Source organism: Saccopteryx leptura, chromosome 1 (assembly GCF_036850995.1).
Source record: "Saccopteryx leptura isolate mSacLep1 chromosome 1, mSacLep1_pri_phased_curated, whole genome shotgun sequence".
NCBI lineage: Eukaryota > Metazoa > Chordata > Mammalia > Chiroptera > Emballonuridae > Saccopteryx > Saccopteryx leptura.
Window position 1 is genome coordinate 62,124,095 of NC_089503.1, and position 12,822 is coordinate 62,136,916.

Genomic DNA, 12,822 nt, shown 5'->3' on the forward strand with positions numbered 1-12,822 from the left:
CTTGGAAATCATCTAATATAACTTTCTCATTTGATACTGAAGCAAACTGAGGCCCAGAGAGAAGTGACTTGCTCAAGGTCACTGGCCAGTTGGAGTACAATATATTGGCTAATGGTTAGACAGAACCTGGATTCAAGTTCTGTTTCTAGCATTTACTAGTTGAAGCACCTTAAATGGGATATTTGATTTTTCCGAAAGCATTTCTCATATGCAAAGCAGGAATAATAATGCCCACCTAATAGGGTTGTTTAAGAATGAAATGTGTAGAAAGCTCTGGGTCCAGTGCTGCCCCACTACTGTAGCTGCTTAAATAGTTGGGAGTGGTGGAGGTAACAGCAAGGGTTGGAGTCTAGGACCTCTCCGCTTCAGTCCAGGATTCTTTCCTAAAGACAAGGAAAAAGGTGGCAACTTTCTTTTAGAGATTAACATCTGAAAAGCTCTCAGAGGGTTATATTTTAAGACAGTAGAGCATTTTTTATAATACCTAATGTTCCTCTTTATAGTTCTAGTTTTGTGTAGGATGACATTATAACCACATTAAATTACACAAATCCAACTACATACTCTTTTACCTTTTTTTCCTCTTGTTTAAAAGAGAAAATGTTGCCTGACCAGGTGGTGGCGCAGTGGATAGAGCATCAGATTGGGATGCGGAGGACCCAGGTTTGAGACCCCGAGGTCGCCAGCTTGAGCGCGGGCTCATCTGGTTTGAGCAAAGCTCACCAGCTTGGACCCAAGGTCACTGGCTCAAGCAAGGGGTTACTTGGTCTGCTGTAGCCCCATGGTCAAGGCACATATGAGAAAGCAATCAATGAACAACTAAGGTGTCGCAACGAAAAACTCATGATTGATGCTTCTCATCTTTCTTCGTTCCTGTCTGTCTGTCCTTATCTATCCCTCTCTCTGACTCTCTCTCTGTCTCTGTAAAAAATAAATAAATAAAAGATGACCAATGTTTATCTAAAAAAATAAATAAATAAAATAAAAGAGAAAATGTTTTCACACTATAAAAGTATGTCTTACATATGCATACATGATATATTGTATATTACTATTCAAATACATTTAAATATTGTACTATACACAAAACTATGTATGCTATATGTTATGGACAGTTTAATAAATTTTTCAGGAGTAAATTTAACTTTACCTTTGCTGTATGCACTGATTTTAGAATCTGATGTCTTCAGAGGTGACTCATTTTAAAGTATACTATGAAAAAAACTATTGCCTTCCTGGTTATTTTATACTTATATTGTAATCCTTGCAGAGCTGATATGGCCATTTCAAAATATTCTAAGAATACTCTACTTTTATCCTTACTACCTACCATATATCTTCAAAGATGAAATTGGCAATCAGAGTATGAATCCAATAAAGAATGAAATGCTCCCGGCTAAAACTGCAGACATCCTAGGACTCTGGTCGGCAAACTGCGGCTCGCGAGCCACATGCAGCTCTTTGGCCCCTTGAGTGTGGCTCTTCCACAAAATACCATGTGCAGGCCCTACCTCGATAAGGAATGTACCTACTTATATAGTTTAAGTTTAAAATTTGGCTCTCAAAGGAAATTTCAATTGTTGTACTGTTGATATTTGGCTCTGTTGACTAATGAGTTTGCCAACCACTGTCCTAGGATCACAGCCTGAGAGCTGATCATTTCTCTGTCTCCCCTAACATCTTGCCTAGTGCTCTGCATAGAGGAGGTACTAAAAAAATGGTTACTAAAAGAACAAAAGATATACCAGTGTTGCTAGTTCTTTGTACATACATAAACACTATGGTTAAATTTGTTGGTATGCCAGTTTGCATGGATTATTTATCAGTCTGAAGAGCTTTCTCCCCTCTCCTGTTCTTTCAGTATATATACAAGGACACTTTACCTGAGATGTAGACCAAAAGTGAAGGTAAGTTCACTTCACAGAGTGTGTATGTGTGTGCTGTAAGAGGGGAATATTGGGAATGGGATGGAGATGGAAGAAGGGGGTGGGGTGAAGAGGTAGTAGAGTGAGTACAGGTTTTGGAACCATATGCCTTTGAATTTTAATTCTCTCACTTACTGCTCTATGACTTTCAGCAAGGCTTCTCTTTAAGCCTTAGTTTCTTCAACAATAAAATGGACTTGTTAATAGCTACATTACAGAGCTGTTTTAAGGATTTGAGATGATTTTAATGCCCAGATCCATGCCTGACAAAGTAGCTGCTTAATATATTTAAATAAGTTAAATAAACATAGTTTCTGAGATCTGGTGCAGGCCTGGAAAAAATGTGCCATGCTCCTGTACTACTACCAGGACCATCACCAGCAAACCTACCAAGCACTGTAGTCATAGCCCATGGGTTCTTTCTCATTTTTTTAGGCATAATATGGAACACTTTTATCTTCTTTCATTTTGTCCTGACTTGTTTCCAAACAGTTCCTCTTCGGAATCTGGCCAGTGATCTTGTTTGAGCCTCTCAGGAAGCACTGATGAATTATTCCACCAAGAAAACAAAAAAGCACCTACCATAGGCCTGGCCAAATGAATAAGGAAATCTTTAAAGGTCTGCGTTTTCACATATATCATGACCATCGCAGCAGAGGAGTGACTTTCTGACTAACGCTGCCAGCCACACAGAGAAGGAGGAATGGGGCTTGTTGGATGTTTAGCTCATGCCATATCTCATTTGTCCTCTTCCTCCTCACCCTCACCCTAAGATGTTTAAAAAGAAACAGACATGGTATGTTTACATATACTTGAATGGTAGAAAAATAGGGCTTTTCTTAACAGGTTAACAGTTTTGATGATCATAGGAAATTTACCATTTCCTCCTTTCTGACAAGGGTTGCAGGTGAATTATACTTTTCTTAATATTTGGTTAAATAATGAAAACAGCTAGACTGGCAAAACCCACGTCCAGATGGCCAACTAGGAGCCAGCAGTTAGCTGGGTCAGCCTTGATTCATATTTTTGTCAAAGAAACTTCATAGCTGGTTTTCCAAGAGTTTGTTGTGTGTGTTTTTTAAGTGCTATCAGTGAGATTCTGGTCATTTTTCACACTCTGCCTCTGTGCTAGTCAGAGTGTGTCATAAGCAGGCTCAGACCTGCCACTGGGTTGTCTCCTCCCACCTTTGGCTTATCTATGTGTGGCCTCAGCCAATCAGAGCAGGAGGGTCATCTTATAAGCTTTATGAAGACTGCAGTAAAATGCTGTAAAGCCAGACAGTGAAAGGTGGTTATTCTGTCTTTTTGTCATTGCAGATCTTTAAGTTGTTATTGTTTTTATGGCTAGACAAACATGGTTGGTGGTCTGGTCTACCCATATTCCATCCTCTTAGCATAACTTATTTGAAGTTACCAGTGAATGTTATTATACTCTGACTTTTTAAATTATGTAATATTTTCCATTTTTCAGAGAGGCCATGGTTATGCCCTGAGAAATGTGTTAACTAGAGATAAATGATCAGGATCCTATTTGCATAAAGCTTATTAAAATACCTGCTCCTTCATTTTTTGAAGGAAATAGATTTAAGGGTTGAGAACAGCTCTAACTTACTTGAACTTGTAACGAAAGTCCCAAAAGTTAAAGTGCTGAAAAATGGTGGTGAAAACTCATTGTAAGGCAGTTAGTTCTAGTTTGAATTCAAATGTGTAACAAATTATGTCACTTTTCACCAACATAACACCTGTCTGGATTTAAAAACCTGATTTGACCCCTTTGCTCATATGTCACCATATTTGTAGCTCTACACCATTTAGCATTTTTATGGCTTTTTCTTGCCTATACAGTATTATAAAATCCAGATTGTTTTTACCACATGATGACATTATCCCAGATGAAACCCTGAGCTACAGCTTCAAAAGGGAACTCATTTTTCTTATGCAAAAGTATTAAACACATCATTTTTCCAGTTTTCAATAAGTAGCCTTAAAACCAATACAAATTTTGTTCTTTCTTCACCTAAAGGCCTTAGTTTTAGTCCAAATGCTATTTTCCTTACCTTAGCATGCCAACATGCCATTAGGCAGATACTTCCACCTACTTTTATGATCCTCCAGCTAGAAAAGTACTTGCCAAAATATAAGTGTAAAAGAACATTGGTTGTGCCTTAGGAAAACTTGAAACTAAACAGTTCCAACACACAGCCCATAAGACAGTTCTTTCTTTTACCACAAGATTCCAACTTCTGGCTACATTTCATGTGCAGCTGTCTAGGTCGTCAGCCATCTTACATTTTTAAATGAATTTCATTTGTTTCACATTATTGTCTTTTGTACTTTTAACTCAAGATGTACTTCTGCTTAAAGAATCTATATATAAAACAGGCACATCCTTAATGATAATGTTGCTAAACATTGGGAGACTGAGGTTCTGCAGTATTAAAGACAGATTAAGGGTGTAGAGAGCACACCCTGACAGAAGCCCTTTAGAGCATATTGTTGAATAAGCAATTCAGCTACCACTTGGTAAGAGTTGAGCAAGAAGCAGAGACTAAATCCAGTCGCTTTCATTTTCCAAGTTAGTTTCTGCCCCACGTGGCTCTCTCTTTTTAGCATCCTAAGTATTAGCACACTCAAGACTTTGTGTCTGTGCCACAGCAAGTATTTTGGGTATACTGCCGACCTTCAGGATATTGCTAAATTGTCTTTATTTCAATGGTTTTATATTATTCCTTCTAGGATTCTGGGTGGGCATTAAAGGTTGAGTTATTACCCCTCTTCCTTCCCTTTATTATCTTGGAAGACTTACTGTTAACTAGAGTGTGCCAAAAAACAAGCAAAAAAAACCTGTTTCCTGTGGAGCAAATAATGGTTTGCATATCACCTGATGTAAAAGGCACTCATCTGTGAGCTCTATAACAGATTATATTTTAGAAAATGTAATACTTTAAGGATGTGAAAGAGGCAGTTTGCTTGCACAATTTAATGTCCTTCTTATATTGCCATTTTTACTCCAGAAATTAAAAGCAATTAGACTTTATTTAAAAGGAAAAAAACTAGGTGAAAGATGGTTGTGTTAATCAGATTGGTCATTCTTCCCACTCCTCCCCGCCTTGGTACTTTCATGAAACATTGCTACTACCAGAAGTGATCTTTTTTTGCGTATTTTACAGATGAGAATCCCAAATAGTGGTATTTGGTATAGCAGAATTAGATCAAATGTTATGATTTAACCCTACTGCAAAATTTCCAGGACTGTTAATCTGGGCTTTCCTTACACTAAGAAGTTTCTCTTATACTAAGAAGAGGAGGTGTAAGTCAAAGAAAATCAAGAAATCAAAAATATCAGGTGCACAATGCATGAAAGTCTTTTAAAATAAAGTTCTGTTTTAATGCAAATACCTTCTGAATCTAGCCAGGGCTCCTAAAAGTGGCATTATTAAGGTTTTCTCATGAGTTCTATGGATTCTGCATTATTTTGCTCTCAAAAAAAATTGTTTGTTGGTAAGTGTACAGATTTAGCTGTCAATCCACATTTCCATGACAGAGGCATTCTTTTAACCCTTTGGTTTATGAGGTGCTACTGCATGAACGTTTGTGTAAGACTGACATTTCAGAGAATCCGTTATAATTGGAATGTGCAACTATATGGCAATTTTCAGATCTACCTCTGTCTTACATTTTACATCATATCAATGCCATAATATAATTACTTTGATCACTTCATCCTATTTTGTAGTGTCTAAAATTACACCTTTTTCACTATGCTGTAAACATTTGGAAATAATGATTGAAATTGGCTAAAAGTAGTCAAATCCCTCGTGTAGGATGTGGGGCTGTAAAATGAGAGAAGAAAAAGAATGGTCATGACCCATCATACTGGAAAAATTCAGTTCTGTGTTTTAAATTGTTGTACTTCAAGAATCATGAAGTTTTATTTTAATGTGTAACTGTAGTTGCTGAATGGGAATATGTTGCGAGTATCACTGAGGCTTAATGTGAGCATGACGGTGGGTTGAATCTCTCCTGTGGGACAGGAGAAATCTCTCCTCTGTCTTCTTAGATTCAGTAGTTGGGGGCCTGACAAATGACTGCTTAGCAAGGGAAAAGCAGACCTTTCTTCACATACATACACCGGAATTCAGAGAAAATGTGACTCAAGGGGGCAGAATGTGGTACTTACTGAGGAAAGGAGAGGGGGAGAACAGGCACTTACGGGAAAACAGATGACTTTTAGGAAAGATGATGGGTCCTTAGGCGAACAGGTGGAAGAGATAATAGTTTTGTTCAGGTGTGCTACAGAGCTGCCGGGAGAGGTTTTACGACAGTTGAGTTATCTTGGGAGGCTCTATTTTTATGCAGATAAAAGGACTTCAGAAAAAAACAGGCCTCTTCTCTATCTGATTCCCAACGCCTTTAGCTCAAAATAATTCTCCCTCTTTCTTCCCCGTCTAAAACCTTCCAAGAAGTTGAACAGACCAGAAGTTGAGTTGGTGGTTGTGGAGAAAACTGTGTTAGAAGTTGGGAACAGGAGATCGAGAAAGGAAAAGACACAGATTTACAGAGAAAAAGAAAAACAAAAATTAATAGTTGGAGCAGATTATAAACTCAGTTTCTGGGTCCAGAGGGCAGTCAAAAGGATTTCTAAATGTTAGTGTTGAAGTATCTTTAGACGGTGAAATAAGGACAATAGCAAGAGTCTCCCAGTCATGATTATTTCCTGGAGCTCCAAGAACTATGTTCTGGTGAAATTCCTGAGTGGTGTGAACTGTTGTAGTGATAAATCCTTTAAAGTTGTGTAGCAAGTCCTCCGGCTTCACCTGCAGGGCTTCATTCAGGAAAGAGGCCGTTTTAGTTGTTAGTGATGCCAGGAGTGGGGAAAAGCTGGAAATGTTCATTACTGACAAAATACACAACGGCAGGATCCAGCTTATAAACAGGTGAAAATAACTGAAAGAGAAGGAACAGGACTGGAATCTAGTTTTCCACCGAAATTTTTTCTCTATAATCACCCTCATTTTTATCAAAGACAATCAGAGTAAGACTATTTTTGTTTGAAAAACAAGTCTAGACTCATCAAACTTGGCCTATTTGTTTATGTAAGTGCATCGAAAATAATTGATGACATAGGCCTTTTAAAGTTTGTTTTGCTAAAACTTTTATTAGGAATTTCAGATTGGATTTTTGAAAGCCTCAAGGCTAGGAAGACAGGCCAGGAACTCACCATCAGACTTTAATTGCAGTGTCTGTAGGTTTAGATGAATTCTTCCTTCTAAGGGTTTCAAAATATTCTGAGCACCCTGGGCCTGCCATGAAGTGGCTTTCCTCTCACCTGCGAGGCTGGGGACCTTGAGAGGGTGCCAGGCCAGTTTTCCACGAGAGTTTTGTAAGGCCTGACTCTTTTTTTAAATTATTTTTATTTATTTATTCATTTTAGAGGAGAGAGAGAGAGAGAGAGAAGGGGGGAGGAGCAGGAAGCATCAACTCCCATATGTGCCTTAACCAGGCAAGCCCAGGGTTTTGAACCGGCAACCTCAGCGTTCCAGGTCGACGCTTGATCCACTGCGCCACTACAGGTCAGGCAAAGCCTGACTCCTTTAAGTTAACTTAGTTCCTTAAAATTAGTCGTATCTTATTCTATGCATGTCTTCTCAAATATGACAACCATTGTTTCCCATTGTGTCCTATTATAAGGAGAACAAGTTCTTATTGAAAATATTCATATAACTATATTGCCATAAAAATAAGAATATTCAATAAATTTCCAAGTTTTAGAGGGATTGGGCAAGAAGAAAAGATGAATGTTTCATTTTTGTTTACAAAAATGGAATCTAGCCTGACCAGGCAGTGGCGCAGTGGATAGAGCATTGGACTGGGATGCAGAGGACCCAGGTTCGAGACCCCGAGGTCGCCAGATTGAGCACGGGCTCATCTGGTTTGAGCAGAAAGCCCACCAGCTTGAACCCAAGGTTGCTGGCTCCAGCAAGGGGTTGCTCAGTCTGCTGAAGGCCTGCAGTCAAGGCACATATGAGAAAGCAATCAATGAACAACTAAGGTGTTGCAACACACAATGAAAAACTAATGATTGATGCTTCTCATCTCTCTTCGTTCCTGTCTGTCTGTCCCTGTCTATCCCTCTCTCTCTCTGAAAAAAAAAAAAAAAAGTAATCTACTAAATTCTGTATATATATAGTTTAAGGGTAGAGGAGTTCCTTAAACCAGGAAAAGAACATTAAAGAGCCAGCAGTACCCCAAGCAAAAGTCATAGAAGAAATCATAATTATTTTTTATCAGTCTGCTTAGTCCCATGTGATAAATCCAGGTCTTTCTTAATTTTAAGTTAGCAGTTTTATGAACCCATGAGCTTGACAATTAGTTCTGAAAATCATCATTCAGTCTAGCATATGGTCTCAAAATTACATAAGTAGCAATGCGGTCAGAAGCCTGCACCCCAGAGTACCAGCTGATGCCCTGAGACAGCCCTTTTTGTTGCAGATGAAGCCTATAACTGATTACAAGAGTTTTCAGAAAAGTATCAAAGTAAAATATCTGTGAATGACAAAAAGTTTAAAATGTCTGTGGTTAAAGATCTGATGAGAGTTCGTTATAAACAATGGACAATGAAATTTTGTTGTTTCTGTGACATTCAACATTTTAAGACATTTTAAGATAACTGGAGTTATGACAGATCATATTATACCAGGACACATCATGAGTAGCTATCACATTGAAAAGTTCCTAGAATTTTCATGCAATTTCTAAACTGCTTATATTAATAATATATGCCCATACAAATATAAGCTAGGGAAGGTTAAGCATCACTTATTTGACAAAGCTTGCTGTGCAATTTAACATATCAAATACACCTACTTTGTTAAGAGTGCTTTTTTTACAAGGTAAAAGAACAAATCTTTTGAGATTTTTCAGGGACCCCTCCCCTAGTAAATCTCAAAGTCAATTAGAGGTCAAAAGGTCAATTAGATTTTGATTTGGGGAATTGTTAAAAGGTTTGACTACTTAATTAAATAAGGTTACAGGTCATTGTGAAACAATGTAAACCATGTAACTGTAGCATCCACCGGGTATGAGAACAAACATCGGAGACTTGCAGGAGTTAAGATGTTACTTTATTGGCCAGTTTAACCTGCGCAGGGGCGAACTCCCAAGATGTCCGGAGACACCGTGCCCACAAGGAGCTGCAAACGGAAGCCGCACCTGGAGCTTACAGCCAGGCCCTTATATATCCTAAGTGAGCAAGCATAGTACAGAAGCAGATGTGGCAGTTTAGCTATTGGCTAGGGAAGTCACACGCAGCATAGCAACAGGGGCCGGCATAGCAACAGGGGCCGGTTTTAGCTTAGTGGCAAATTTCAAAAATAAACTTCTGATAAGGGTCTCTGACCTTCTTTGATCCCAGCCTCATAGGAGCCATATCAGCACTTACTGTTCCTTCAGTAGTTACACTCTTTGGCAGCCCCAGTACTCCCTGAATCTAACATAACCAAAGTGATAATAATTATAGTCTCTTTTAAGAACAGACCAATAATCCAAGCAACTTTGTCCTTTTAATAGGGAATTTCAACCTCTAGTTTTGCATCCATACACTATTGAGCTCATTTTGTAAAGAAAATTATAAATAAATTCATTTAATCTTAGCCAGCTTGACCACATGAACGAGATATTCTTCCCTTCCCTCGTCTTTCTTCACCTCCCTCACCTTCCCCCCTACCTGTAGACCCTTTACAACTTTCGGTAGCCATCCAGGTGTTTGTCCTTCTCCCCTTTCTCATCTGGAACAACCTTTAAACAACCTCTTAGCAACTACTTTAGGACAAAATTACTTTCCTTTTCCTTAACAAAGCACATCTTCCATTCTTTTTGGAGCTTTCAAGATGGCTTCCTTCATTGTTTCTAGTATTTTCATTCACATATATTGAGTAGACTTCTTAACCCTTAGTAACCTTAATTTCCAGTGGAAACGAGGAAGCGGACAATTATGAAGTCATGGATCAGCAATCTGTAAATTAGCAAATGTATTAGTACACCACCTCAATTTCTAGAGGCATGTGTCTTTATAGCACTATACAATGTTTGAATGTGGTAAAGAACATGTTTATTAGCAGATCCAAATATCTTTTGTCTCTCTGTAAAAATATGAAGTCAAACTGAGATAAACTTATGTTTAGTAATTAATGATTCACTATTTTATCTTATTTGGAAATGACCTAGAGCCAGATATACATACTGCTTCTCTTGAAGTTCAAACTGAAGATAAAACTCTAGCTTTGGACCATACACTCTTTCCTCTGATAATGAAACCTTGACATCCCTGAGGGGAAAGTGGAAACATAAGGAACAAATCCCGGCAAACATCAGTCCTTGCTCCACAGGCAATCCCAGCAGCTAAGGAGGAGACAACACTGAAGAATTTAAACAATTATTAGCTCAGAACTTCTGCTGTTGATGCACTGTCAGCCGTTTGGAAGAAGCAGTACTGACCCCCATTTTAATATACTTCAAATATCTAGTGTTGTTTTGCAAGACCTTCCTTTATCGTTAAATTCAGCAAATTACTACCTGTTTTGATTGGTAGCTAATGTGAAGATGATCACAGGAATATTTTCTAGAAAACTCTAACATCTAACTCAAGAAATTCAGTTACAGACAGGCAAGTGGCCTAACATTTTCTCGCTCTGGTTAGCAGCAGGCAATAAATATTCCACCAGCCACCACAGGTCACACTGCTCTGCTCACGGCTCCTTTTTCACCCCTCATTAGCAAGACTTGCTTTATTGCTTTAAAGAGCACAATGTTGATTCCTAAACTAGATTTAGTCATCGGTAATTTAAATATTCACAAATTTGTCATAAACCTTCTAAAACTTCTGGCAATGTCAGATCTGCAGATCATCACTTTTAAACTGAGTTCATAGAGGTTACTCTCAGGTTGCAGCAGGGCACATTTATTAGAGAAATCTTTAAGATATACATATATATCTTAATCAATATATAGTTCCCTACAAGTACTCATTCTGAGATCTGCACCTAAAAATAATAAAACAAGTTTGATGATATCAATTGGCTATAGAACACAGGTAGGCAAACTACAGCCCACAGGCCAAATCCAGTGTGCAGTTGGAGGGGCTGCAAAGTAAGAATTATATATTTTTACATTCTGGAAGTGCTGTTTAAACGTGCACAAAAGAAGAGACAACCTGCAAAGCCTCAAATGTTTGCTCTCGTTCTGAGAGACCTTCAGCAAGTGAGCTCCAAGTGGAAATCCGTTAGTACTTCTTCCTGCCCTTCTGTGCATGGTCATTCAGCGTGTGTTTGTCAGAATGAAATATTTTATACATTGAAGACATTTCTCACTTCTGTGTTGAATGTAATCATAAGATTTGTGTTTAAATATTTACACTATAAAATTATTTCTTCATATTGGTTCTACTAGATTGGCAACAGACTGCTGCAAAGTGCCTAAATCTTTGAAAAACATTTACATGATTTTGTGTTTGTTTGTTATAAAGGGATCTCCATTCCATATTGTAAAGTCCAAAAATGCTAGTTACATTCAACTTTTAAGTGGCTTCCAGAAAGTTGAGCTCTTTAGACCATATTTTTCTCATGCCATATAAAATGTGACATATAGTAGTTGCAAAGGAACTAATAAGCTATATCATAGTCATGTATACTTATTTTTTCAAAAGGAAAAGTTTAAAGTCTTTTCCACAATTAGTCCTTGTTTCTTTTTGGCTCTTTGTAGACCTAAATTGTTTAATGCCAATTAATACATGAATCTATTTTAAGAAATAGATATTATCATCAATTCCTATTTAATGTACTGATTGGACCTTGTTTATTGTCAAGCAGTTCCATACTTTTAATATTTCTGAGTCATTTCTCAATGTGACCAACTGATAAACTACTCAAGTTAATATATGGTTTTCTAGTTTCATTTTGGTGTAGATGTTTGTTCTGCTAGCAATTATTTAATAAACATAGGTGTGCTGAATCTGTACAAGAAACTAGCCATTTTCTAGTGATCTCAAGATCTGTTTATTCACTCTTTCTTTTTGATTTGCCAATGCCACAATCATTTTCTAGAAGATAGTAGAATTATGTACATTTATCTAAACTGCTATAATCTAGGCTATATTTCAGCATTAAATTATCCCTCTGTTAGTGATAGTATTAAAAGAAACTGTTTCAAATAAGACTTCTGGTAATGTTTCATCCCTGGTTTGTCTTTAATATATTTATACATTCAAAAAAAGGCAGGGCCACCCTAGTTAGTTTTGCAGTTTGTGCGCTGCACAAGGCACTCTGCTGGGGGAGAGGGGTTAGTGCAGGCTGAAATCTAGCCTCTGCTCAGCTAGTCAAGGTATGTGCCTTAAGTGGGGTGCGTCTTAGGACACACATTATTCCAATTTCAAAGTGAAGGGATCCATATAGGCCAGAGCCATGCTGCTCGTGGGAAAGCATGTTTAATAATTACGCTAGGATTTTTTTTTGTCATTAGTTTTAACTATACTGCTGTACCTTTAGACTCCAAGCCTGGGTAATATACAAGGCTAAAAAACAGAGAGAAAGAAGAAGAATATGGCCTGACCTGTGGTAGCACAGTAGATAAAGTGTCAACCTGAAACACTTAGGTCACTGGTTCGAAACCCTAGGTTTCCTAGTCAAGGCACACATGAGAGTTGATGCTTCCTGCTCCTTCCTCCTTCTCTCTCTCTCTCTCTCTCTCTCTCTCTCTCTCTTCTCTAAAATGATTAAAGTCTTAAAAAGTAATTTAAAAAGAAAGAAAGAAGAAGAATATGCAAAAAAAGATAGATGTGACTTGCAAAACCTCAAAGGTTCACCATCTGGTTCTGGGAGTTTACCTTCCTTCATTAGACTTT

At 37.9% G+C, this 12,822-nt stretch overlaps 1 protein-coding gene across 1 annotated transcript in view; it reads left to right on the top strand.

Annotated features, from left to right (window-relative positions):
• The window catches only part of ACER3 (alkaline ceramidase 3), a 141,025-nt gene extending 129,622 nt beyond the window's left edge, over positions 1 to 11,403 (top strand). Inside the window, exons 10-11 of the mRNA XM_066369104.1 lie at positions 1,862 to 1,907; positions 2,418 to 11,403. Coding sequence (XP_066225201.1) covers positions 1,862 to 1,907; positions 2,418 to 2,471 — 100 coding nt within the window. The 3' untranslated portion in view covers positions 2,472 to 11,403. The remainder of the gene's footprint in view (positions 1 to 1,861; positions 1,908 to 2,417) is intronic.
• The last annotated feature ends 1,419 nt before the right edge of the window (positions 11,404 to 12,822 follow it).